This window comes from Meleagris gallopavo, chromosome 29 (genome assembly GCF_000146605.3).
Source record: "Meleagris gallopavo isolate NT-WF06-2002-E0010 breed Aviagen turkey brand Nicholas breeding stock chromosome 29, Turkey_5.1, whole genome shotgun sequence".
Lineage (NCBI taxonomy): Eukaryota > Metazoa > Chordata > Aves > Galliformes > Phasianidae > Meleagris > Meleagris gallopavo.
Genome location: NC_015039.2, coordinates 928780 through 956591, shown reverse-complemented (window position 1 = coordinate 956591; position 27812 = coordinate 928780). Strand labels below are relative to the sequence as shown.

The window sequence follows — 27812 nt, the reverse complement described above, 5'->3', positions numbered from 1 at the left end:
TCAGGTGCCAAAAACATCTTTATTAGCAAAGTGTACACTAAAACTCCAGAGAAAGAGATGCTCACAGTTTTACTACTCTCAAAGGGAGCTCAATACGTTACTTGAGCAGTTGGCCTAGGACTGTCACAGCATCTAACCGAATGCAAAGGCGGCAGTGCTAAGTGGGCTTCTCCTACGGGATGCTGCGGGAGTCTGCCAGGGAAAGGGCTGAGGAGAAGGAAGCATCTATCAAACCTTTATCAAAAGAGAGAAGCTGGGAGGAAGGACTGGACGTGATGTGTCTGGGACTTTTCAGCTTTCTGGGATTGTGCTTTTGAGTTTTGTGCTTTATGTCCAGGTCGATGACCAGTTAGGTTCATATGGGGATTTGTGGGATGCGTATTGGGGTTTGCAAGGCGCAGTTGGCCTTGCTGGAGAAGTCAGTGCCCTAGGACTCGTGCTGAAGCGTGCTGATGTGGCAGGGGTTGTTGGCCCTTAGTGTCTTGGTGGCCATCAGGTAGGACAGGGAGAGCTTCTGTCCTTGTCCTGGGCTTCCCACCTGCACTGTGGAGCTCTCCTCCTCCTCCAGTGAATACTCTTTTGTAGTGCCCATGGGCTCTACTGGGCAAAGCCCAGTACCAACACAGTGGTCCCTGCTCCAAAGAGCTGACAGCAAAGTGGCCTTGCAGCTGAAAGCTGTGCGTTTGCTCACCTCTGGATGCTGTGGCTTGCTGGGCTTGTGCTGTTCTGGAGAGGAAGCCTTGGCAAGGAAGAGGTGTGGGTGCTGTTTGGCCTAGCCAGCCTGTTGGTGGCCGTAAGAAAGAACTGCTCTGGGTTCACTAGAATGTGCAAATTAAATCTACTCTATGGGAACCGCTGGAAAACGTTGATCTTGGAAGCCAGTCACACTATGCTTCCTTTCACGGTGGCAGAAGACAGTTACAAATTATACCCCTGAGCCAATGGCATTGTCCTCTGTCTTACCCCTGCAGTCAAAATCAACATCAACTGACCGAGCTCACAGTTGAGGTTCCTCTTGACTTGCTTTGCAGCCCCCACGTCTCTAACTTCCAGGAAGCACTGGGTCGGAGAGGTGTCTCTGAATGTCCGGGTGCTCGGAAGATGCCTCCAAGTGCTCAGGGAGGGAGGGGAAACGAGAGCCCCGCAAGAGTCCCTGGGTGTTTGGTGCCCTTTGGTTGGGAGGCTCTGGGTTTGGGAGAGGTGGGGAGTGGTGCTCCTGCTCGGAGTAGACCGTCATGGTTTCATCAGATGCCACAGTGAGGTGCATCCCACTTGACAAGGAGTCCCTGGATTTCAAGTGGAATTTTTCTACCTCTGTGTAGCTTGGGCTCTGGTATGAAAGGAGGAACGAGGTGGGTTATGACAAGAGCAAAACAAAGCAGGCAAGCACTTTTCTCACCTGATCAGTCCCCCGAAAGCTATTTTTTTGCTTGGAAAGCCTCAGAGCAGAGGAACCCATCCATTTCCCTACTGACTGGGCAACCTGTGCCCACAAATCAGTGATGCACTGGGCAGAAGCATCTCCAGGCAGACCTCCTGTTTCAAGACCCCTGGGCTTTGCTTGGACCCAAAGGAACTTAGCAGTGCTATGCACACACGGAGGCTGGAGAGGACCACTGGCCCCCCAGGACCCATCATCTGGGGGCAAAAGGAAGCCACGAAGGGTGACCTTACCTGCCCTGGGGCCATCCGCTGCTCATCCTCCAGGGGTGCACATGGAGTGAGCGGCTCCAGGCTCCGTGGGATGATGCCATACATGGCCAGGTTGTGAGAGGATGGTGAAATGGGGCTGTATGCGGGCGGCACTTGGGACAGCTGGCGCTGCAGAAGCTGGAGGATTATATTAATGTCTGACGACATCCTGGACTCCAGCCTGAGGACAGAGCAGCTTGGTGTTAGCACAGTGCATCCTGCAAGAGCCAGACCCTGTGCAGGAGGAAGTATTGACTTGGCTGCCTGGGGATGATGCTGGGTTGTCTGGTGCTGTTCAGGGAAACTTTTAGATTTTTGGTCCTACTGCCTCTCTCCTGCCACAAAGTCTTTCCCTGCCTAATTTTTTGTGTTGCCAAACCAAGATCTGGAACAGGGAAGTTAAAACTACACCAGAGGTGGGGAAAATGCGATAGTTAGTTTTAACTGGACCAGCTCTTCAGGCCAGCTGTCTGTGCTGACAGATGGGAGCAAGATGGGCTAGTGCCAGCCTTTCTGAACTCTATAATAGAAGAAAATGTAAAAATGAGTAAGTGCCTTCCTTCTGCCTTGTCCTAACCTTGGGGGAAATGAGCAGCTCTGGCAGAAGTGGGCTTGGCCCTCATTGAAGGCAATAGCCCTGGCAGCACTGAGTGGGTGGGAGATCCGCCCCCCCCCTCCACCCCCCCCGCGCTGAGGCTGACACCTTAGTGAGACATCAAAATACACACATGGTTACAATAGTGAAATGAGTTTAATACATGCAGCACCGTGGATTGGAGTGCCATCTATTTGTGTAGGTGCTGCCTGGGGCCTTTAAAGCTGTGTCTCAGGTGCGGGTTCTTCCTTTTTACTCAAAAAGAACAGCAGATGTCAGGGCTGGTGGGACAGCAGAGATGCATGACTGCAGTGAGACTTGCAGTTTGAGAAGCTGCTGTATTTGCAAAGCACTCCCATCTCCTCCCCAAGGACTGTGGTGTCCCAGGGGTTCTGGAGATGGAATCTGCTGCACACACAGCCTGGTGCAGCCACCCCTGCAGAGCAGAAGGTGATGACCCAGAGCATCCCCCCCCCCAGGTTCTCCCCAACCCTGCACCCCAAGGACCTGCCTACCTGCTGAGCTGGGCCTGCAGGAGCTCCAGCCTGGACTCGATCTGCCCTGGTCTGTAGTCGCTGTGCAGGGGGATGTCCCGTGAGCTGTGCACCAAGGAGACATGCTGCAGGGGCTCCGGGTGATGGTTTGGCCTTTGATCCTCCCAGAAGGTGAACATATTGGGGATGTCCAAGGGGGTGGCTGGAAGAAGAGAAGACACCTCAGCACCTCTGACTTGCATCTCCCATTCTGTCGATGCTCCACCGCCCAACGTGCTCATGGAAAGCCACCACTCTGATATACATGGGAGAGTCCACCACCCTAGCGCCCAAAGTGCTCGTGAGCAGTTCATCACACTGGTACCCAACACACCAATTTCCCCTGGGGGAAATCCAAAGATGTCCCCAGGGATGAGGTGAAACCTCAGGGCATTGTAGGCACAGAGCAAACACTGTTGTGGACAAAAGGCAGCAAAGACCATTGGCCAGCAGCATGATTCCTCTCAAATCTATGAGTTGTGTAGCTCTGCCCCAAGGTGAGGCCACCATGCCCAAGCATCCCTCAGCCCCATCCTTCCAACTGCAGATGTGGGTACCTGCATAGGACTGGCTGCTCTCTGCCGCCTGCTTGCTGACCTCTGTGCCACTGGCGCTGGCGGTGATGAGGCTGAGTGCTGGTAGGGCAAAGTCATCCTTTTTGGACAGGGGGAAGGGCTCAGCTTTTGTGGGGCTGCCAGGCTTGGCCTCATCGTCACTGGTCTGGGAACAAGGGGTGGTGCTGCTGCCCACGTCATCCCACTGGTCCTTACTCAGCGGATCCTGCGGGTTGGTGAGCTCTGAGTAGGTGTGATACTGCTCTGCATCAGAGGTGCCCGTGTCTGGGTCTGTGGGGCAGCACAACAGGTTAATTAGGGGAACAGCACACGTGACAAAATCAGTCCACATTCCCTGAAAGGTACTTGTAGGGCCGGAGCATCCCAAGTATGGAGGCACTGCTTTGGGGTGCCAACCAGAGCAGTGATTGAATGGTAATCCCCCTCTCTAACTCTGCTGATGCTTTGGTTTGCAGAGCTGGCACGATGCTGGGAATAGTGCGGGATGGTGAGGAGGTGAGGCAAGCAGGAAAGGACTCACCAGGCTTGTTGGGCTGACAAAGAGAGTGCTTGCGTCGGCGCACACGCCGGTAGGTGCAGTCATACTCCTCACTGAGCGGTGTGCGGGGAACACTGTCTGCCTGAGGGACAGAGAAACTGGTCAGCAAGACAAGGGTGCCCATGGGAAACCACAAACTCATGGAGTGGGCTGGGAAACGTGGCTGTTGATCAATTCATCACCAAATGGAATGAGGAGCACAGGTTGGCATCCTCACTTCAGCTCTGCCACTTGCCAAATTTAAGGTGTTGACTGCATCCATCCCTGGGACAACACTGGCACTCACATCTCGCAGGTTGAAAGTGATCTCTAAGTTGCTCCAGAAGTTGTCAGAGAAGGCTGGGTACATGTCCAAGACCTCCAGCAGATCCTCCCGCTGGATCTTGTGCAAGTCACAGTAGGTCAGGGCCCTCACATCGGCGTTCGACTTCCCTGGACGGGCATAGAGGCTGATGGGCTCCCCAAAGATGTCATTCTTCCCTGGGCAAAGAGACAGCTTGTTAAGGATAGGTAGGTGCCCATCCCAACTCCACTGGACCAGGAGTTTTGCATGGGGGCTCATGGACAAGTGGGTGCTCAGAAACCCTGACAGTGGAGTAGGGGATTCCACCATGAAAGCCACTGCTGATGGGGAGAATGAGCAGAGCAGTGGGTCATTGGTGACCACTGGGGACTGCTGAGCCATGCCCTACTATCTTCAGTCTTCTGGGGTCTTTCCCCAGCATTTAAAGAGAATCCTCCATCCCATGACCACTAGTACAATGACCAGTGAGATGATCAAGAACAAACAACTTTAATTTCTCCAGGACTTGAAGAAGTCCTTCCCCCTTCATCTGCCACCCTCTGTCCACTGTTCACCACCCTTTATTTAACACTCTTTGTCCATTTCCCATTGCCCTTCATCCATCACCCTTCACCCCTTGCCCTCCCACAAGGAAGGACTTTTCCACCTAAGATGGCAACCACAATGTCTTCCTTGAGGATCTCAATGGAACCCCGGGAGATGAAGTAGAGGGTGGTGAGGACATCTCCATAGTGCACCAGGGTGTCTCCAGGCGGTGCATGGGTCGTCTTGAACTTCATGGCCAGGGCACGCAGGCAGCCTTTGCTGGCTCCTCGGAAAGCCTTGCAGTTCTGCAGCAGCGTGCGGTTGAGGTGGAGGCAGATGTCTGCTTGCAGGCAGTCAGGGAAGCCCTTCAGCACCTGCAGCGAGCAACGGAGGGATGTGGTCACACCACTGTCCCCAGGATGCCACAGTCCTGGCTACCTTGAGGCACAGGCAGGATGGGTGGCATGTGGGGCGGCGTGTTACAGCCAAATAGGGAGCCAAAAGCCCAAGAAGCTGAATCCAAAAGCTGATCTTCCTTTGGTGGACTGCTGCTTGCCTATCCCCGGCTTGTCACCACATGTGACCAAGGATGAGAGCACTCCCAAGCAATAAATAATAATGATAACCAGATCAATCTATTTATACCCACTGGTTGCATATCCCCTTTCATCTTTCCACCCAAACTAATCTCAGCTAAATGAGAGCGCAAACTGGTAACGAGGTGCTGTCCTAATTAAACAGCACCTGCCTGAATGCCAAGAAGCAGCACAGGCCAGTTGTGCGCAGCAACAGCTAAATATACCCATGGCAAATACCTCTCCTTGAACAAATGCTGAACCTGAAGGTGAGATCAAGGTAAAATTCACAACATGGGACAGCCCAGCAGGGGTTGGTGAGCACAGCTTGCTCTCGGTTCCATTACAATTGCATGTGCTGGCAGTGCTGCACGGCCCCCTTCATTTCCCTGCTGGGAAATCAGGGGCGAACGCATCGATTGGGATGTGGCATGATTGATCAGGCTGTGTTGTGTCTTAGCAGCATCCAGCAGGAACTGGTGTGAGCAGCAGCACGTCCAAGCCACAGGCTTAACTCAGCACAGGGGATTTGTGACCTGGGTTTGCACTCAGCCAGAACCTGTGCTTGGCAGGGTGCCGTGGCTTTGCTTCCTGTTTTTGCCACTGATGTCCAGCCCAGGGTGCCTCCTCTGTGGGTAAAGGGTGGCCCCCAGGTCTCCCAGCAGCAAGACCCCCTGAGCTGCCCAGTTTATTGAGGCAGCAGGGGCTGAATTCACACAAATCTAGTGCTTACCCCTCTCTCCTTGCAGCTGGCCAAGGCAGAACATTTGTGCCTGGGACCCCAAGGCCATGAGTTGAGTACTGTTTCCCCAGTGCCACTCTGGGTTCCAGACCCTGTGGTGGTGCCTCAGCTCTGTCCAACCCTCCCTGCTAGGCTCAGAGCCACTGTGCCTCTCCAGTGCTGCTCCCCCATTGATCCCCTCTTTGCTAACGAACAGCTGCCTCTCCAAGCTCTAATTAAAATGGATCGAGGTTTATTTAAATGCCCTCCTTTCCCTGACGCTGAGAGCGGGATGCACTTTGCTTAGCAACCGGCAGTGTGGAGAGGAGCTGGATCGATCCCGGCTCCGTGGCTCTGCAGCACCAGCAGAAACTGTTCCGAAAGGGCTTGGTGCTGGTGGTGCTCTGAGCTCCTCCAACACTGCTCTGCAGCCAAGAAATACTCTCATGGTCCCAGGAAACAGCTGGAGGAATGGAAAGATGGAGGGAGAAGGAGAAAAGGGGAGAATAGGGGAGAATGGGCTGACAGACTCTCTTCACCCTCCCAAATCTCCTTTCCATCCTGGTCAAAAGAGCAGACACATTTGGGTGGACCCAAAGGTGGACTCTGTAACTTCAGGACAAGGTTCTGCACAAATGTAGGGCCTCCCTTGCATGACACTCACCGCGTTCATGTCGATGCCATTGGTGTAGGACCAAGCATGCTGGAAATACTCCTCCAGGCGCTGGCGCAGCGGATTTGGTATCTGATGGAAGCGGATGAACTCCTTCACTCGCAGCATCTGTGTGTGATAGCGAGCCGTGCCCGAGTAGAGGCGCTGGATGATGGCAGAGACGTTGCCGAAGATGCTGGCGTACATCAGAGCTACAACGAGAGGGCAGGACTCAGAGGGATGTGGGGAGATGCATATCCAACCACCGCGGACCTACAAACAGCAGATTTCCAAAACCCGTATGTACCGTGGATCTGGAACCAGCAGGTTTCCAAAACCTGTATTTCTATCTATCTCCTCATCCATTTATCTGTGCAGAAGAGGCACAGATGGAGGGAGATCCACTCCTAAATCCCCACGTGTGACAGCCTGGTGTCCCACAGCTGCCCCTCCAACCTCCAGGGCCAGGCACTCACAGCCGATGAGCATGACGCAGATGGAGAAGATCTTCTCAGAGTTGGTGTTGGGCGACACGTTGCCAAAGCCCACGCTGGTGAGGCTGCTGAAGGTGAAGTAGAGGGCAGTGACATATTTATCCTTGATGGATGGCCCAGAGGAGAGGTCACTGTCATTGTAGCGCTTGCCGATCTGGTCACCCAGGTTGTCCAGCCAGCCGATCTTGTGCTCCATGTAGGGCCGCTCCACATTGCCGATGGCGTACCAGATGCACGCCAGCCAGTGGGCGATGAGGGCAAAGGTGCACATGAGCAGGAAGAGCACAGCTGCTCCATACTCGGAGTAGCGGTCCAGCTTGCGGGCCACACGGACCAGGCGCAGCAGCCGGGCGGTTTTCAGGAGACCGATGAGGGTGGTGGTCTGCAGGGAGAGGAGAGAAACCTCAGGGACCAGTTTGGCTAAAGGAATGCCTCCAGTATAGGCCTGCTACCTCTTAAGGACAAAAAGGCACTTCTAGAGCATGCATCACCTCGTCCTGGGGGTGATACCTGAGATAGGCCATATCGTGTCACAAAGTGAGCAGTTTCCCTCCACTGACTGTAATGGAAATGAGCCCTGGGACTACAGGTGAGCAAATGAGAGGAGACGAGGCCAATCCCATGTTTCCTGACAAGTCCTCACCTTGCATTGCTCCAAAAACAATTGCCTTTCACCCTGTCCCACAGGCTCCAAGATGAGGTGGAACCTCCAAATACCATGGTAACAACAGGCCCATTCTATTGCCTGAATTTTGAGTCTGGTTGGAAACATAACCCAAAATTCATCCTCGCTGACAGTGTAGGCCAATCCCTACAATGAACTCCCAGCCTTCTGTGTTGGGTCAGCCCCAGGCTGTCTCCCCTGTAGGGGGAATGGGTTCGATTGGACATTATCTTAACACACATAGTAAGATCTGTATGGCTATCTGAGCCTTTGGAAATAAAAATCCAGATCCCATCTGCTTAATAAAAACCTGTAATAACTTTCTTGCCCATCCCTCTGACCAACCATCCCTCTCTTTGCAGGTAGTCATCCATTGCTTGCATTAACCCATGCATATTCCCCTCTCTCTCCCCCATAAATCCTTCTCCCATCCCTTCATGAGTCTTCTCCTGACCTCGTCAGAGCCGGAGCGGAAGATGAGCAGGTCAAAAGGGATGGCAGCCACCATGTCAATGAGGAACCAGCCCTTGAAGTAGTGGATGGCAATCTTGCCCGGGTGGCTCACCACCTCGTCGTTGATGTTGACGTAGGTGGTGCGGAAATTGATGACAATGTCCACGATGAACATGATGTCCACAATGAGGTCGATGATGTTGAGTGGGTCACAGGAGTAGCTGCAGTTCCAATGCTTCTCCTCCACCTGTTCCTCATTGAGCAGGAAGGCGGCTGAGTATGGAGTGAAGACAGCCGTATAGATGACCAGCAGCAAGATGAGCCAATCCCACACGGCCTTGAACGGACTGTAGTGCAGAATGGTCCATCGGTGGATGCGTGGTGCCTGGAGCTTGTATTCAGGGAGGACATCAGCCCCCAGGGAGAGCACCTGCCAGGAGATGGGTATGAGAAGGATGTGGAGAGCAGGACAGAGCTTGGACAAAGTCATGAGGGGCTCCCATGTGCCAGTGGGGGAGCATAGAGCATACAGTGGGTTTACTACAACCACTTCAGTTACCCTCATCTATGTCTATCCAGGACACCACAAGGTAAAGTGGCCTCTGTGCCTGATACCAAGGTCTGCCCGGCTCCCTTGCTAGCTCTGATGGCTGGAGGACTCTTGGGGAAGACATTTATCCATGTTGTACCATCAGACCCTACCACATTGGCAGTGCATCATGCCATGCTTCCTTGCGTTCTCATCTCTGAGCCACCAGCTCAGGAGCTGCTAGGTGTCCCTGCCAGAGTGATCTGGGGACAAAAAGCCTGGAGATGCAGACCCATGGCTGTGGTCCCGAGTGTGGTGGAATGTTACGCAACCTGCAAGCCCTCTACAATGCCTTTCTTGGCCCCAGCACAGATCTTCCCTTGATGTCCCTCGGGGACAGCTGTCCTCCAAGCAGAGGGGACAGCTGGTGCTACCAGCAGTGAAGCCTGGCCTTGGGCAGTGCCCATCTGAGCATCCCCAGGGAGGGGCAACCTACAACCACTGAGGGGCACACACCAGTTCACAAGCACAGCTAGCCTTCTGCATTGTCACGTGTTCTGGAGCCACCTTTCCTCACGGGCACATGGTCCTACAGCACAGGTGAGTCCCCACGTGTTCCAGCTCCCCCTGTCCAGGACCACCTCCCCCAGCCACCGTGGGGACACAAGGCAAGGTGCTGAGAACTGAGAAGGCTGGGGCTTTCTGCTTTAGAAGCTGAGAGATGATGTCATGAAGAGGGTTATTTGGAGCCAGGTCCTCCCTTCCTGCCCATGCCACTCTGTTTCCCTGAGTGTTCCCATGGCGCCAGCCACCTGTGTCACTAATGGAGGAGGGTGAAAGGCATCCCTGCATGGAGACCCAAGCAAAATGGGTGTGATACCTACCCCTGAGGAGGGAGAAGGACCCATGCACGTCCCACAACCCACCAGGAGCCCCATGTGCTCCGAGACGATGGTGACGGGCACTGCCACAACTCTAGCATCATCTCCAGAAGAAGGGCTTGACCCCTCCTGCACTGACACCTATCTCCTTCAAGGCCTCAAGGACCACCCACAGGCTCCCATTACTGGAACCTAGTGCATCATCCCACCACCACCAGCCTCTCCTCGATCCCACAACCCTTGGGAAAACTCCAGCTCCTACCTTCCTGCGGCTCGCTCGTCTCCCCAGATGGCAGCTGACCCTCCGTGAAGCCCGGCTGTCCCCCATGGGGGTCCCCAGCCCCATACGCCCAAGCAGTGACCGGCACGGCGGGTGCAGGACTGGGGCCACGGCATCACCCGCGTATGCACGCACGCGCTTGGCCGGGCGGGCGGGAGGCATGCGGCTGCAAAGGGCATTTGGGAGCCCAGTGTGGATTAATCAAACCCAATCAATGCCCCCGTGGGGATGAGAGCGCCAATGGGGCCACGGGAGCCGCCGACGTCGCTGGTGGACGGAGAGGGAGGGATAGGAAAAAGTGACTGAAATGCAATCGTTGTGGTAGGGAATGAATCGCTGCGTGGGTTTGGGGAGCGGTTCTGGCAGGGACAAGGTGATGCTGCTAAATGCCTGGCCCCCAAACTGAGAGGTGTGTCCTGTGGATGTGAGATGGGCTCCTACGCCTTGTGTCTGGGAATTGCAGCAGTGCTCCCACCCTTGGAGCTGAATCTCCCATCCTGCCTGGCTGGGGGCTAGTCCCAGATGTGAGCATCTTGAATGTTTGTGCTCCCTGTGCCTGCTGTACATCCTGCTGCTGGCACCCTGCTCGTGAAGCTGGAGCAAGAGTGGGTCAAACCCTGTTGTTTTCCACGCAAGAATCATTAAAAAAAACAAACAAACAAGCAAAAAAACCAACTACAAGCACAAAGATTTGAGGCAGATAAAGGAAAAAAAACAACCTCCAAAGAGCATCTAAGGCAACCCAGAGGCAGGGAGTGCTTGCAGCATTGCCCCAGAGAGCTGCAGGTGACACCTCTTGGTTGTTTGGGGACTCAGTGGGTGGCAGCATCAGGAGTCCCCCATTGCCTTGTCCCTGTTCCCCTGCACTTACTGGCTTCAGCTGCAGCCGTGCTCATGGTGTGGGGTGTGGGGTGCTGAGTGAGCAAGGTGTACATGGGAGGGAGGAGAAGGAAGAGGGAGAAGGCAGTGGGGCTGTGTGGACTGTGAGTGATAGAGGAGGGGGCCCTGATCACCATGGCTGACCCAGCTCACTGCTGGCACTTGGTGGGGCTCAGGGTCCAACTGCCAAACCCTCTTCCTCTTCTCTTTGCCCCATGAGGGAATGGGAAGGGGGACATGGTGCTGAAGGGGGACATGACAGTGCCACCAAGAGGCCCTCAAGCAAACAGAGTGGGCAGGCTGGCTGCAGGCAGGCAATGACCCTCCCTCCCTGCTGTTTGCCTCTTGGCACAAATCCTGATGCAGCTCAGCACCCCATCACCCTCCTGCCCACCTCCACCACCATCCATCCCAGCAGCACCTTGGGGGGACCCAGAGAGATGCCACCCACAAGAGAGATCCCATCCTGGTGGCAGTGACCTTGCTGCATCCCAGAGTGCCTCCAGCCTCCAGCCTGAGCTTGGCAAACTTGTTGCACTTGTGGCCAGCCCTTCCTCCCACTTGCTGTGCTCAGATCAGCCACTGTCTGCCTCTCGCCGCTGCCAGCCAGTATTTTTAGATGCTGTTTCTTGCTTCTGTCTCTGCTTCGCTGTGAATTATTTAGTGGCCAGCAGTATGGAGCTGCGGCTTGGTGGAGGTACAGGGGACACTGGGGTGAGGATGGGCAGGATGAACCTCCCTCCTGGGGCCATGGGGAGATGCAATGGGGAAGAGAGATCCATCCCATCCCATCCCATCCCATCCATCTCCTGCCTGAAAATGGGAGAAGGGAAGATTGACCTTTTTGGGTGCTGCATAGCTGCACCACACGACCCTGTGCCCGCCTGCAGCCACAACCCGTCAGCTCCGATCCCATCACCCTGCTGCCAGCTAACGACCCTGCATCGAGCAGCAGCCAGTGCTGCCATGCCAACATCATCCCAGTGCTCCCTGGTGTGTGGGTGTCCCCCAGAATGGGGACATGGAGGCCACTTGCTGTCCTGCTGCAGGATTTGGGGCTGATCCTTGTGATCAAAAGGTTTGGGACTGAAGGGCTCAAGCTGGGAGGGAACAAGCCTAAAAATTGTCCCGTGCTATTTGGGGAGAACCTGTCCACCATAGGTGGAGGGTAGAAGGGTTTGCTGCAGCCAAGATGCAGAGCTTCTGGGACAAAAGTCCTGCAGAGCACCTGGCTCTGATGGAGATAGCTGCCAAACCTAAAGGTTTTTCTGGGCTCATATGGCTGCATTTTCATTAAATTTGCCTTCAGATGCTCCTAGGAATGACAGGAGGTGCCCTTGAATATACCTTGTATATCATGGCTCTCCCATGCCTCAGTTTCCCTACTGGTAGGAGCTCCCAACCAGAACTGTGGGATGCAGTAACACCTTGCACACATACTGTTATGCCCCTCTCCTTGCTCACATCCTGGCCTGGCATCTCCCTTGGACTTTAAATCCTCATGCTGCATCAAAGTCATTATTTTCCAACAGCGATTTAAAAAACATTTCCCTTCCTATGCTTAGAAAGAGGGGAAGTGGCTGTGAGCAATGTCCTCTCTGCTCCCAGGTCATGGGCACTATGGCAGGTGACAGCCAGGGTTGGTCCTCACTGCTTTGCCAGGGCCACCTTTGCTTAGTCCCCATGGGGACAGGGCAGTGCCATGTGTGTCCCTCATGGTGACAGAGCAGTGCCATGTGCATCCCTTGCATTGACAGCTCAGTGCTACACGTGTTGGTGACAGTGCAGAGCCACGTGTGTCCAGTTGGGTGACAGTGCAGTGCCACCTGCTGTCTCCCAAGGGATCGTGTGGCCCTTGGCGTGGCCATTTGTGCTCCCAGGGTGGGATCCCCACTGAGTGCACAGTGGATAGTGGGACCCTGGGGGCACCTGAGCCACATGTGTGTCCCCTTCACAACCACTATCACACCACCAGCAGTTCATACCCATGTCCCCCCAACCACAAATTATCCATTAATACCAATTCAGGAAGAAATACTTCAACCATTTGGAGGAAGGGACAAAAATTAAATGCTGGGATGGTGGTGGAGAAGTGGCCCTCTCCTCCAAAACCCTCAGGAGTGGCCAGGATTGCGTCCTGCTGGCAGCACCAGCACCGTTGCCTTGGTGGCATCCCACTACCACATACCTGTGTGACCTTCTCGGTGACGTTCTGCGTGCGCTCTGTCACTTTGTGGGGTGCAATGATCTCAATCTCCGTGGTGGAGCCCGAGCGGTGCTTCTCCAGATTGAACTCCACAAAGTTGAGCGTGAACTGGGGGATCTGGCTGATGGTGCGGTACTTCATGAGGTCTGAGTCTGAGGTGGAGTTTGGAGGGTTGGGTTTCACATGGGAAGCCTCTGAAATAGGATGGAGAGGAGCGTTGAGGAGGGTGGAGAGAGCAAGAGGTGACTCGCAGAGCCCTAACTCTATTTCTGCACCTCATTTATGGTGCAGGACGATCATGAGGTACTATCAGATGGCACCAACCAGGCCATAATTCTTCAGGGTGGCTTCTGGTATAGGATGTCCAACCCAAGATGCCCAAGAGGGGGCTGCTTTTAGACACATCACCCATTTTTCATCATTAAACCTCCTTCAAAAGGTTCAGAGCAGATGCCCAAATACAGAGGCACCCGATGAGCTTTGCTACCTCTAAAGAACGTGGTGTTAGGAAGTGGTCCCAGTGAGACCCACCAGTGAAGGATGCACGAAAGCACTTGAACTGGGAGATGAGTCTCCTCCTTGTGCATAACTCAAGCATGACCAGCACAGTTCACAAACAGTGCCTGGGTTCTTGGCCACTCAATGGAACCAGGAGGTTGGTGTCCCCATCAAGATGGTCCCCACCAAGATATATCCCCATTCTCAGGCTCCAGGCATCTTGCCCAAAGAAGAGCTGCACTGGGGCTGGGAGCAGGCCTCTTCCCATCCAACTTTCCTGCCTGTATTATCACCACCAGCTTGTGGTCTGGCTCTTAGTGATGCGTAATGGGCACATGATGTGTAACGGGCACCTGGGGGCTCAGAAGCATCCCCAAGCACCATAACCAGTGTGTCTCACCCCTTCTATCCCCTATGGGCAGGGCTGGGTTATTTTTTCAGTTTTCTACCCCTTCTATCCCTTATACTGACACTGACCCAAGAGATGCAGTGGGCAGGAAGTGCCTGAAGACATTGGGAAGGTGCCCAATGTGCCACCCCTCTCCTCCCTTCCACTCAGACTCTTCCCTCCCTCTACATTGCGTCCCTCCCAGGGTCCATAACTTGGGTCTATTTCAGGATCACGATCCCCCACCCCATTTTCTCCAGCCAAACACCGCACATTGATCCCTCTTCATCCCCACTTATTGAGGCTTCTCTTGATTGACCTCCACCTTACGTATATCATTAAGTCTACAAGAACAAGAGGACGGCACTGAGATGCCTTCATTTGGGACGGCCACACACAACCTCACACGGCCTCGCAACGCGCGCACAGCACCACGAGTGGCTCTACCCAACGAGCAGGATCTGCCTATGTGGGGAAGCACATCGAGAGCAGCGGATTTGAGGTGGAAAACTCCAATTTATCTCCATTTTGCAGAGGAAAAAGCAGTGCAGGGCAAGAGACCTCCCCCCCAAGATGTGCCGGTGGCCCCTGGGGCCATCGCTCCCCATCGCAGTAGGACCGAAAACTCCGGGGTTTTTCCCCTACCTGAGTTTGCCCTCCTTTCCCTGAATTTTCTCTGGAACTCAGACCTCGCAGCCTCAAAGTTGTCCAAGGAGGAGACCCTGCGGAGGCTGTGGAAGCTGCCCCCGGGGTGAGACCGAATGAAACCCCACGCAGAATACGACCCTCGAGGGCCCAGCGAGGGAGGCTCTTGTTTCGGGATCGGGTGTTGTAGGGTGGGGTCGGCCTCCAGGCTCGGCCTCCTCTCCTTTTCCAGGAGGGATTCGGTCTCTGACTGCACACAGTTCTCCTTGGGCGATGTCTTCAAGTCCCTCAAAATCAGGGAGTCACCACCAGGCTTTAAGACAGCCGGGAGAAAGCGTTTTATTAGAAGGAGTCCTCGCGTGCTGGGGGAAGGAGGGAGCTGGGGAGGTAAGAGGAGGGCAGGGGCTGGGACGTGCTGCGGTTCCCCCAGTTCAGCTTCAGCTTGGATCAGAACCGAGGCTGCTTTGCGGCGGGGGTGACCGAGCCCTCGGGGACACGGCAGCTCCGGTGGCCCTGGGGAGGCTGCAAGGCGTAGCTGCACAGCTGGGGAGAAGCCAGAGCAAGAAGAGAAGGGGATGCCTTAGGGATCAGTTTGCTGCTCATTTCCTAAGTGACCCCAAATTCCACCTCTGGGATTTCACCTTCTGCTTTTCCCTCTCCAGAGCTCAACTCAGCTCAGGAATGTGGGTGCCTGGGGTCCTGTGCTGCTGTCTGTGGGGAATGATGTGCTCTGCACCAGGAAGCATTGGAGATGGAATCATAGCAAATCATAGAAGCACTCAGGTTGGAAAAGACCTTCAAGATCGTCAAAGTCCAACCACCAACCTCACCTATCAAGTCCTATCACCAAATCATGCTCCTACAGCACCCCTTGGCCATTGCAAAACATTTTTTCATAGAATCACAGAATGGTTTCCCCAGAAAACCTTACAGCCTTTAACAACTTCTGCAGGGGGTGCACAGAGCCACTGCCTTCCAGAGCAGAAACCTGGGGGAGGAGGGGGGGATGGTTTACACCCAAACCAGCAGGAGGGGTTGGGACTTTGTGTGCTTGCCCAGGGCACACTGCAGCATTTCCCACTGTCCCCAGTGGCCATAATGAAGGTTTTATTTAGGAGGTGGTTCCCGGAGGGACCGGCTGTCCCTGCTCCTGCTGGGCTGTCCCCACTTGGAGCAAGCTCCACCAAAGCAGAGCATCTTCCATGCATGTACACCTGAAATGCGGCAGTGCAGCTTCAACACAGGGGTACCCAATGGGGGTGTGGGATCAACACACCCCGAGCATCTGCCAAAGCTACAGATGCCTTCAACCTGCCATAAACTCACCGGCACCTTTCACCTTATCCAAGCTGGAACGTGGGGAAGCAGCTGGATGCAGGATACGCCTGGCACAGCAACAGCCTTGGGCCTGGGGATGCCTCAGCAGAGCAAAAATCTCCTGCCACAGCCCTGTGCTTTCAGAAAACACCACACCTTTGCCCAGAGGTACCTCGAGCAGTTCTGACAACCAAGAATACACCAAGAAAGCAATCTCTAAAGAGGCTCCATTGATATTTACCAATCTAATCACATCAACAATGACAGCATCACCTCCTTTTGTTGGAGTGCTGAGAAGCCAAAGCTGCACAGGCTGCTCCCAGCCAGAAAGACGTTGGGAAATGTGCCATTTTGAGGATTTTCCCTGCAAGCTATGCCAGCCATGCTCCCTGCTCACACCGCACCATCTCCAACAGCTCCAAGGAGGGGACACGTCCCCTGATCTGCACCACCCCAATACTGTGAAACCAGCCTTTCCTCCCAGCTCCCATGCCACCGAAGCAGTGCCACCAGGGCCGGTGCTGCCCAGTGCCGGACCCCCACCGCCGGGTACGGCCCAAGAGCCACAGCAGCAGAGGAGGAGCGGGGTGGGGAGAGCGAGGAAGAGCTGGGACCTAGCCTGAGGCTGAGATCAGACAAAGGCTGCGGTTACCTTTCCATAGTCAATGGCTACTCCATCAAACTCACTGGTGGGCAGAGAATTCCGCTGGGCTTTGAGTCGCCGGAGGGACGGGAGACTAAACTTCAACCTCCTACCTTCACCTTGTTAAAAAGAAAAACACAGACAAAACACAAGAGACACAGATGTAACCTAGCTGCACGGATGGCTGCAGTGGGGCAGTTGGGACGATGGCAGGGGATGGGTGGTGGAGGATTTGGGGTGGCTGTGGGGACGCTTGCTTTTCACGCAGCGCTGAGTGCTCTGAGCCAGCAGAATGCAGGGCTGAGCTGCAGGGACCCCTGCCACCATGAGTACACAATGGGAAAGGTGCAGAGCGTCTCTAAGCTGGTTAAAGCTGCTTAGGGGATTTGGACCTGGAGGAAATCGAGCCTCTAAATCTCCTCGGTGGGACTTGGGAGGGGGGAAACATCAAACTGAAACAAAATGTTAGAAAATGTAGCTCTAGCAATTTGGTGCTGGACCCTTGGGGAGCAGAGCATCACTTCGCTGGGGCCTGGAGCTGGGGTGGGGGCTGCAGAAAGCACCGAAAGGAGGAGAGAGGGGGAAGAGGTTGGAACTGGAGCGCCCATAGAGGGACCCGATGTCCCCCACTGTGTGATGTCCCAAACAAAACCGCTCCTCCTCTTCTGCTCTGGGCTGTGGAGGAGACCATGAGCTGCAGCAACGTGCTTGTGACCTGACCAGAGCCTTCCCCAGGTGAAGCCCAGTAGCAGAGCCAGGAGCTGGGCTGATTCCAAGGCTTGGGCCAGCATGGCTTCACCCTACATGAACAATTCAGCAGCCTAAATGAACCGTTTGGAAAGCCTCTGGCTGGCTTCCCTTCGTCTCACTGCTCCATCAGTAGCAATGCTCTTGGTGGCACAGGGAAGGGACGTGGGATGCAACAAGAGCTCCAGAAAATCATCATCCTCTGGGAAAAAGCAGCATATTGTGGAGCTGACTGCTGTTGGCAGAATTTGCCTCCCCTCACTTAACCCAATACACTGCAGAGCAGTTCAGCGTCAGAAAACCCATGCAAGAGAGCGCTCCGGGCTGGCACCAGCCTTTCCAAGCACAGCTCCGCGGGGATGCACAGGGAATCATTTGCTGCCATTGCTACTGGGACACCTTCTGCAACCAAACATACACCTCAGGGTATGTTCGATGGGACGCGACTGCATCATATGTCGAGAGCATATGAAAGCTGAAGGGCTGCAAGGCAACACCGGTGCCAGTGGTAAGGATGTCCTCAGCAGTTCATGCATGGGAGCGATGCATCAAAAAATATAAACCTCATCCTTTCACAGAGCAACACCCACACAGGATATCCATACGCACACACGCATCGGTCTGTAAGTCCCACGTGCTGAGGATGTACCAAAACCCGAACCCGCACACAGCATCCGCACTGCTGCACACGCAGACACCTTCATGGCACCAGCCTGTGCACATGCACCGAGAGTGGATACAATAAAACACATCACAGCCCCAATACTGTCCCTGTTTAGTCCCTGGTGGCCCCACTGTGGTGCTGCTGTGCCACACCATGTGGCTGCTTTACTGTGCCTCTGTACGTCCCCAAACCTCCCAGCAGCGACCCGCACCCCAGGCAGTGTTTGCATGGAGACCAGGGTGAGATTATTTGCCTGCTTAAAATATAGGTGGTGGGCGCAGTGGAGTGTACAGCAGGAGGGTATTTGGGTGCTACACCCCTCCTTCCCATGGTCAGCTCCAACATCTGCATCTTTTGGTACCCACATTCCCTGCAGAGACACCACTGCTCTCTCTTTGCTTCCCCAAAACAGGGATTGGGTTTTCCAGTGTCCCCAGCAGCCCTGCAAAACTCCGGAAGAACCCAGGTTGGAGAGGAGCTGAGACATCCCAGCACAACCATCTTCGTGTGATAACATCCCCATAGCACAACCCCGCTATTGGTGTCACCAAATACCCCCCAGCCATCGCATCACCTCCACACGGGACTCCTGCCACATGCCAGCACCTTCTGCCCCAACCTCAGTGCCTGCAGCAGACCTCAAAAACCTCCCAGCATCAAATAGAGAAAGGCTGGCAGCGAGGAAAAGGCTTAAAACTGTGCCCAAGGTTGGGTGTGGGGCATGAAAGCCTTTTTTAACCTATTTCAGGTACATCACTTCTCTGACCCACAGAGCTGTGGCTTTGCAGAAACGCAGCTCTCCGAGGATGCCACCCTCCCACTCTGTGTCCCCACTGTCCCCACTGCCCCCCAGTGTCCCCCATTGTCCCTCGTGCTCCCATTGCCCCCAATACCCCCAGTGTCCCCACTGTCCCCAACGTCCTGGTGGCACCTACCTGCACGCCAGCTCTGTGACAGGCGGTGGTGCAGGCTGCGGCCGGAGCTCTTGGCAATCAGCTGTGCCAGGTCCTCAAAGTTGAGGATGAACATGATGACGACGCCGTCCTCGTTCTTCACCGGCACCACATCCACCAGGCACCGGAAACACGAGGCTGTCATGGAGAGAGGGGCTCAGATTGGGGCACAGAGGCCCACGTGCCACAAAGCTTTGGTGGAACGTTCTTTTTGAATGGATTCAACTCATTGGGTGCACCCGGTGTGTGCAGTGGAGGATGCACAAAGCTCCGTCTCCTGCTGCAGCCCCACTCCCATGGGTTGCATTCTGCCTCTTATTTTTTATATCCCAGACAGTCATTTATATTAATGTACTTTAGACTAGCAATTACGGAGTGGGTAATTAAGAACTCCAAAAGTTTCCAGGTACCTGTTCAACCTCATTAAACACTGTAATCAAGTCGTCGCTAATTACCCTGCAATCAGCAAGCAGTTTGGGGGCTGCGTTTGGCTGCCTCCTGTCTGTGGGCAGTGGGTGGCAGCGTGGGGAAACTGAGGCACAGGGATGAAGACCTGTGAGGAGGGGGCTGCAGGAAGACCCCAGGACACTCTCAGGGCATGGAGCTGTGCAGGATGCACAGCTCAACTCCATGCTCCTGCCTGAGCTGCAGCCAGCAAGCAGCAGGGGGACCCCAAACCCCCCACAGCCCTTCCCCAGGCAGCAATAGGAGGGTATAGAGGGGCTCTCCCACTCTTGCAAGCTTCATTCCAATGGAAAATCCTCCAACAGCCGCTCCCCAGAGTGCAATCAATACAGAGCCCTTCCTTGAGCCGCCTCCTGTTGCGTTGGCACTGACCACATCCCCATGGCCAAATCCCCCTGAAAATCCCCCCCAAAACCTCCCAGAAGCACCAGGACAGCGGGGTACCACAAAGCCCCAGCACCGCCCAGTGCCAGCATCACACCTCACCCTGCCAACAGCACCTGGGGTGATTCGAACCGTTGCATCGACCCCTGCAAAACCGCCCCACTCTTTCCTCCACCCGTGGTGATTAACGGGGCTGGGGGATTAGAAGGGCCAGCAGCATGGGGATACATGGCCGTGCTCGGGCCCTTGCTGCGTGTAATTTTAAAGAGCTCAGGGCCTCCCGTAATCAGGAGCAGATGGCCGGCATCGGGCAACTTCCAAATCTGCCCTGACGTCAGCACGCACACACACACACACACACACAGAGAGGGGAAAGAAATGGATACGGTGCAATCCGTTTAAAGGGCCCCGCAGCTGGGATTATTCCTCCCTTCCCTTATTTCATCGTTGTTCACCACACGGAGGGGAAATCCACTTAAAAGCGGGAGGTGGGGTGGAGGAGGCGGTTGTTTTCAGCAAACAAAGCCATTTTGGAGGGACACCGTGCCCTATGGGGGATGGAGAGGAGCCAGCCCCCATTCCCTCCTTTTGTGGGTATTTCAATGGGGTCTGAAAGGTGAGTGGGTACCAGAGCAGTGCCCAGCTGTCCTGCATGGTGCTACAGTGGTGGCATGGCTCGGCAGGAGGATGCAGTGCCAGCCCTGGGGTGCTGCAGCTCTGCTTGCAGCAGGTTGGGCTGTGTGATGCTTTTTCCTTTGCTGTGTTACAACATAAGTTTTGGGTTTTTTTTTTCCCCTGCAGTTGATATCGAAGCATCACCAATGTCCCAAGGATCAGAAACCTGGCAGCTGTCAGTTCTGCGCTTTTCCCAGCAAGGCCATCTTGATCCTGCTCTGTGCTCATGTGATCTGCTCCACTGCATCCCTTTTCTCTGCTGAGCTCCTCTGTTTTGCCGGGAAGAGACAGACCCTGAGCCATGGCACGGGAAGGGTTAACCCCAGGCTGACATGGAACAGCTGAAAACTGGGGACATGAAGAGCAGCTGGGCCATGGCTGGGGCTGGGGTTGGGGCTGGAGGACAGCTGGAGCCTGGTGTGATCCCACAAACTGGTGCTGGCATCCATCCTGCATGCTGGAAGTTTGGTGCCTGGCTGGGACCCGGGCAAGGGATGGTGGCAATGGGAGGACAGGGTGCTGGGGATGGAGCACGGTGTGTTCCCTGAGACAGAGCCAAATCCTCACAGATTTGGGGTCTGTGGGCCGTGGGGACGTGGGGATGCATCCCACACCCCAGCCCTGCTGCAGTGCCCGGTGTGGGTGGGCTGAGCCCCCAGCCCCAAGCTGTCATCCCTGTTCCTCGATCGCCTGTCCCCATCCATCTGCCTGTCTCTTCCCTTCAGCTGTTCGGCTAATCTGTCTCCATCCGTCTAATTTTATCTAGCTGCCAAATGATCTCCTGAAGGAGTCCTGGGGGCATTCACAACCCGCCTGCGTCTCGCCCTGCTCCATGAGAGGGATGGGAGTGGGACCGAGGGCTCCTGTTGGACTGGGCCAACGAGTGCTGGCCTTTGGTTCTCCACTGGAATTTATTTTCCCTTCCCCAGCACAAGCTCTTGGGATCCTCCTTTAAAATGTTACCTGAACCCTCAGCAATGGCTGTGCTGGAAAACAAGGATTTATCCACTGTCTGTCAGTGAGGATGCTGCTTTGGAGCACGTCAACCTCCAAGTCCTGATGGGTTTCTATGGGCTAGAAAACAGCTAATTCCCCAAACCCCTGAGCTGAGATTCAACCTTTCTTTACCAAACATCACCCCAGCACCCAAAGCTGCAGGGTTGGAGGCTTTGTGCTTCCCGACCCGTGCTGTCTCCTGACCTTGATAAAAGCACTTAATAACATTAAAAATGTCATTGTGGGAGCCCTCCCTCGCCAGCCCTCTTATCCTCCGCAGCCACCAGTGGTTAATGCATTTGTCTGTATCATTGGTATTAAACTAATCAACAGGACATGGGGGTTTCCGAGAGCTGGACACAAAACAGTATTGTTATAAATATTAAAAAAGAGAGCTATTAATCTGCCCTGGGAGCTCTGAGTCCCTCCCTCCCCCGGCCGGCAGATTTAATCTGCAGGGTCTCATGGCAGAGTGGCTAAATCTATAGTGGCATTATATAACGGAGCAGAGGAGAAGGGTGGGAAGGGCATGGAGGGGATGGGGATGGAGATGGAGATGGGGATGGGGATGGAGATTGGGATAGGGATGGGGATGGAGATGGGGATGGAGATAGGGATGGGGATGGGGATGGAGATGGGGATGAGGATGGGGATGGGGATGGAGATGGGGATAGGGATGGGGATGGAGATGGGGATGGAGATAGGGATGGGGATGGGGATGGAGATGGAGATAGGGATGGAGATGGGGATGGGGATGGAGATAGGGATGGGGATAGGGATGGGGATGGGGATGGAGATGGGGATGGAGACGGGGATGGAGATAGGGATGGGGATGGAGATGGGGATGGAGATGGGGATGGAGACGGGGATGGAGATAGGGATGGGGATGGAGCCATTCCAACATCTGGGATGTGCAGGAGGGCTGGGCCTTGCTCCTACCCAGGGATAAATTTGCTTTAGGATACTCAAAGAGCGGCACATCCCTGAGGGTGGTGGAGATGTTCTGGGTCCATCTCTCTGTTCATGGGACATCTGCTCCAGGGAGCTGCAGAGGTGGGATTTGTGTCCCTTCCAGCTCTGAACCCTGATCGCGCCATCCCCAAGCAGAGCTGGAGGAGCTGTGCCAAGGAGGGACACGGCCAGCTCTCCAGGGCAGCAGTGTTTGTCATCAGGGCCGGGGATGTTTATACATATCCATATGGAGTCAGGCTATGGTGGCTGTCCCCTTACTGAGGTCACAGCTCAGCTCTGCTGAGAGCGACCCTTAAAGAAACACAGAGCAAACAGCCTCGGCATGGCCAAAGCCCCACACATTTTGGTAAAAGCAAACGGATAGGGCTGTGGCTTGTTGTGCTGTCCCATGAAAGAGATCCCCTTTGCTCCATGCCATGAGGACACAACACCTGCAGTGACATCCCACAGCCGTGCATGCCCGGCCATCAGCCACATAGGGAGCTGCAGGGCACCTCAGTGGGAACACCGTGTCCTCAGGGAAATCCCAGCTTTGGCACAGTGCAGGGACTCCGCTGGCTGATCCCAACCCCTAAACCCACAGGGAACTGCCACAAATGGTGCTTGAGGGGATGAGCCCTGGGCTCTGGTCACAGCAACCACGGAGACAGGGATGGGGATGGCAGGGCTGTTAGCAGGTGGCTGTCCCAGCAGCTGTCTCGTCCTCACGTCTCCTCTTCCATATTCATAAGCATCCACACAGATTAACAGCATAGCGCAGCTGCCTCTCCGGCTGTGCCATGTCACTGTGCCCAGCACTTGTGGCCACCAGCCCTGCAAGGGAAGCCCTGGGGACCCCCACACCCCTCCCTGATCCCTCAGTGCCAGTTCAGCCCCAGCCACGGTGGGGACTTGACCTGGGGCAGCTCTTTGTGGGGCTGATCCTGACCCCTTTGGTTTGGGCACCCCTGGGCAGCATCCTGCACGGAAATGAACTTGGGGCTGAGCTGCTGGCGTTGGCCAAAGCATCGCAACCTGCAGCTGGGCTCTGCTCTCTTCCCACAGCTGTTTTGGGTCTGCTGTGGTGGGGAGGGTCTTGCCTTCCCCTACCAGCACTTAATGCCTTCGTTCCACCTCTCATAATTAGCGACAGTGTGGGTGTCCTGGGCAGTGCTGTTGTCCCCAGGGATGCGCTGGCGCACCCCAAAGCAGCACCCTGAAACAACACCCTGAAACAACACCCTGAAACAACACCCCATATGGGAACCTGGCTGTGCGTGGGCACCCTGACCCCCTCCGTGCACCTCGTCCCCCTCTGGGCACCCTATCCCCTCCATCCATCCCTCCTTCGCGCTGCTGGCGGGGCCGTGGCAGGCAGCTTTGGGGGATAACATCATCTCTGGCAATCACAAAAGCCAGGAAACAACCACGCGAGCTGCAGAGCCTGGAGTACCGCAGTAATAAACAGCAGGTCGAGCCTGGAGATTGGTGCCGCCGCGCTGAAAAGGAGGACGGGCGGCTCGGAGCCTCCGCGGTCTAATTAAGCAGCAGCTCCCTGTAATGTGAAGGCTTTTTCTTTGCCGATAAGACCCATTTATAATGGGCTGAGCGGGCGCAGGCTGAGTGCTGGGGGGAGACAATTGGAAAGCATATTGCTGGTGGGGTTTTAAAAATAGTCACGAAGGGCTTTCTTCTGAGCTTTGTTGTGGTGGTTTTGTTTTTTTCTTTCTCTTTACTCCCCCTTTTATTTTTTCTTAATAAAAAAAAGAGAGAGAAAGAAAAGAAAGCAGCTCTGAGCATTTCCTATGGCCTTAGGGGAAGAACAGCAGAGCGGTGAGCATCCCACGTCGGGAGCACTCCGAGCAGGGGAGGATGGAGCTGGATTGTGCTGCCAGTGGGGGATGGATGGAACGTGGTCCCAAATCCTTTGGGAAGCTGCCAGCTGCAGCCACAGGGCCAGGATCACCCCCACTTACTGGGTGCTGGTGGGAAGGGGATGCTGCTTGCATCTGCTGGGGCTTTTCTCTTGCCCAGACTGCAGGTGCAGTCCTCATCACAGCTGCACATCGGCTGCAGGGAGCAGCAGGGGACGGTGTGTGTCCGCTCCCCCTCGTGCCTTCCCAGCCATGCTGGGCTCTCGCCAGCCCTCTCCAGCCCGCAGCCCCACCAGGAGATAGGGGCTGGCATTAGGGCCAGGACAGCCAGACCCCTGCCCGGAGATTGGGTGCAGGCCGGCAGCCTGGTTCCTGCTGTGCATCCCCTTCCCTGCGCTTTCTCCTCCATCCCCTGTGCTCGGAGCTGACAGCAGCAAGGTGCAGCCCCCTTCCCAAGCCTACCTCCAGTAACACAATCTGAAGTGATGGAGAAGTGTCACAGGTTGAAGAAAAGGGAAATAACTTCACATTTTTTTACCTCCAACAAGCATCTGATATCCTGAATCCTCCTTCCCCTGCCAGCCTTGGCCACTGCTCTTTGGCAACGTCAAGCACTAAATATTTATTTAACTTGCTGCAGTATTAGAACTAATCACTAGTATTTTCCATCAAAGCTTCATTTTCATCTTAGTGTAATTCCATCTGTGCACGCACAGCCACATCCTGCTCGATGCCTGCCTGAGGATGGCTCTGGGCTGGAACCAGTGACCTCATCCCACACATTGGGGGACCACATCCAAGGATCCTCCATGGCATCCCATGGGATCCTCATTCATGGCATAGGGATGTTGTGAGCGCTCCCATCACTCTCAGACACCACTAAAGGCTTGCAATCCCAATCCCAAATAATCCATAGGCTCCTTCCCTTGCTTAAGGTCCCAGCACCCGAATCATGGCACAGATGGGTCCATCCTGCCGGGGTCACCCTGCTCCCACCCCTGGGGGGCAGAGCCCTGGGTGTGATCCCAGTGCCCTGGTGCCTGCAGAACCCCTGCCCAACTTCAGACAGCCAACAAAAGAACAGAACAGTGGATGCCCCATTCCTGGAGATGCTCAGTGCCAGGTTGGATGGGACCAGGATGGGCAAGCTCCTCCAGCGGGAGCCATCCCCGCGCAGGGGAAGGGGTTGTATTTAAGGTCTCTTCCAACCCAAATCACTCTACTGTTCATTTTCCAGCTGAGATGGGTGACACCCCCCAGGACCACCCACCCCACCTCCCACCTCCACGTGCATCAGAAGCATCCCTTACTGTCTTTGCGGTAGTAGAGGATCTCCAGCTTGCACTCCTCCGAGCCCAGCAGCGCCTGAGTCAGCTGCGCAATGGAGCTCTTGGTGGTGTCGGGGCCGGTGAGGAAGTCGCAGGTGCAGGGCCGTTGCATCACCTCGACACGAGAGTAACCAAACATCTCGCAGAAGCCGTCGTTGCAGTAGATGATGGCACAGTTCTCCATCTGAGCGTTGGCAATCAGGAATTTGCGGTCTGTGGGGACACGGGAGAGCGTGGGGCTGAGGTGTGTGGCACACAGGGGTTGGGGTACCCGATCTGTGGGTGGGACTTTCGGTGCCTATCTGCTGTGTGGCACCCCAGGACTGGTGCTGGGCTCCCCAGTGATCCCAGTGGGAGGTGTGAGACGATCACCAGCTTGCTCTGTGAGAAAATTCCTCTGATTTCGTGCAAAATGGAAACTGTGGAGACCCTCAGAGGAAGGTCCTTGCTAAGATGCCAAACTGCACAGCCCCGAATCTCCTCACTTTGCTTGTACAAAAGGACTCACTGCTGTCTAATGCATGGGAAACCCATCCCTGTTGGGCATGGGGAAGAGCAGCAGAGCCCATCTCGACCCAGGAGCTCATCAGGGACCTGAGACATCTCAGGCGCTTCCCACCCAGCTCAGATCTGACTCAAGTCAGGCAAGAGGTGAGAGGAGGCGTGAGCTCAGCTTCTGCGGGAAGCCAGGCTGATATCTGCCATACTAATGATTCTCCGAATGTTTTATGGGATAATTGTGCCTTCGGGCTGAAGCTGAAACTCAGAACCTGCTGTGCTGTGTGGCCCGCGTGCTGCAGAAGTCTGGGGCTCAGGTAGAGGAAAGGGGACACTGAGGCAGGGAGCGGCGCTTCCGCATCGCTGGGCTGGAGCCAGACTCTGTCACGCTGTGGGTCTCATAGAGATGCTGTGCTTGTGGTTCCCAGGCTGGACAGAGCGCTTTTCCTACAGGAGATCCTGATTTGTGATTTTTTTTTTTTTAATTTATTATTTTGTGTGTGTGTTTTTATAATCGGGGTGTGCTGGGCACCAGGATGGGTTGTGCTGGGATGCAGCAGCAGAGGGGCTGTGGATGCTGATGTGAAGGGCTGAGCACCCCCCAGCCTTTGGCACCCTCCTGGGCCAGAGCCGGCAGCAGCTCAGCTCAGAGGGTCCCTTTGGAGGCTGCCTCGCAGCCCAGACCCCAATTAATCTCCTGGATTACCCAGGAATGGCATCTGTGCTCCAGAGCCCTGTGCCGAGCACCAGCTTTGCTCCAACGTGGAGAAATGGCTGCAGGGTGGGAACGGGGCCCCTGGCACGATGGGGCTCCCCTTAATGTCACCTCAGGGTCCCTGGAGCAGTGGGGCTACCAGCACTACAATGTTGTGTGTCAGCCCCTTGCTGGGGGCTCCCAACCCTGACACCCCCCTCCCCATACATAACAGCCATGTCTTGGTGTGGGCATTTTCACTGCAAACAGCACAAACCACCACGACCAGGAGGTCCCAAATCCCAACGTGAAGGTGGGGAGGGGACCCCAAACCCAGCCCCATTTCCCCCCATGGCTGTGTCTGGGTTATGATGGCTCAGGACAGGATTTATGGCATAGGGGATGTGCCCAGGGCTGGCATAGGGACAAGCAAGACAGCCAGCTCTCCTAGTGGGGATTTCAGCCCCAGATTTGCTTTCTGCCCTGACCGCATCTATGGTTTGCCCATGCAATTGTGCGTGGCTGGGAGCGGTGCATTGTGCTCTGCACCTCCCAGCACTGTCACACCCATGGGAACTGCACCCATGGGCAGGGATGGGTGATGTGATGGGGGCTCAGCTGGGTGCCCCCAACACCTGTTCCACCATCAGGGCAGCGCGGGGGCATGTTTTGGAGGGGGCCCGGCTGCTTCCCTGCTGGCACAGCTCATCGTGTGCCCCTGCTGCCCCGCAGCCGCCTCTCCCCAGCAGGGACTGATAGGAACCAGGCACAGTTTTTCTCGCTTCCCTTCCTCGGGGTCACGTCACTCACTGCCAGAGCAGCAACGCAGATCCAGCAGGGACGTCTGCCCAGGCGGCAAACTGGGACAGCAGGGACAAAGTGCTGAGGGTCGGGGCGCTGGGAGGTGCGCAGTCCCATAAACCCACTGCAGAATAAGGGGGGGCCGCGGGGGGACCCCGCTCCCTTGTCCCCAGCTGCATAGGGACAAACGCACAG

General features: G+C 55.3%; 1 protein-coding gene across 2 annotated transcripts; it reads right to left on the bottom strand.

Annotated features, from left to right (window-relative positions):
* KCNH6 (potassium voltage-gated channel subfamily H member 6) lies at positions 1 to 25832 on the bottom strand. Of its 2 annotated transcripts, XM_010724487.3 has the most exons (15): positions 25607 to 25832; positions 18934 to 19089; positions 16597 to 16706; positions 14628 to 14940; positions 13079 to 13290; positions 8323 to 8751; positions 7187 to 7586; positions 6723 to 6922; positions 4884 to 5136; positions 4220 to 4413; positions 3916 to 4015; positions 3378 to 3665; positions 2803 to 2983; positions 1675 to 1873; positions 1 to 1330 (listed from the first exon to the last, which is right to left on the bottom strand). In XM_010724487.3, the coding sequence occupies exons 1-15, from the start codon at positions 25806 to 25808 to the stop codon at positions 1043 to 1045; spliced, it is 3525 nt and encodes a 1174-aa protein (XP_010722789.1). In that variant the 5' UTR covers positions 25809 to 25832; the 3' UTR covers positions 1 to 1042. The 2 variants fall into 2 exon arrangements, with proteins under 2 accessions (XP_010722789.1, XP_010722790.1); XM_010724488.3 differs by lacking the exons at positions 14628 to 14940; positions 16597 to 16706.
* Positions 25833 to 27812: the final 1980 nt, after the last annotated feature.

Excerpts from the sequence above, each read along its gene's own strand:
- KCNH6 (XM_010724487.3), bottom strand. The coding sequence starts at position 25,808 with ATGGAGAACTGTGCCATCATCTACTGCAACGACGGCTTCTGCGAGATG. Across the intron at positions 13,291-14,627 it reads GGAAAGGAGGGCAAACTCAG|AGGCTTCCCATGTGAAACCC; the intron begins GTAGGGGAAAAA and ends ATCCTATTTCAG. Across the intron at positions 5,137-6,722 it reads ATGGCATCGACATGAACGCG|GTGCTGAAGGGCTTCCCTGA; the intron begins GTGAGTGTCATG and ends TGCTCGCTGCAG.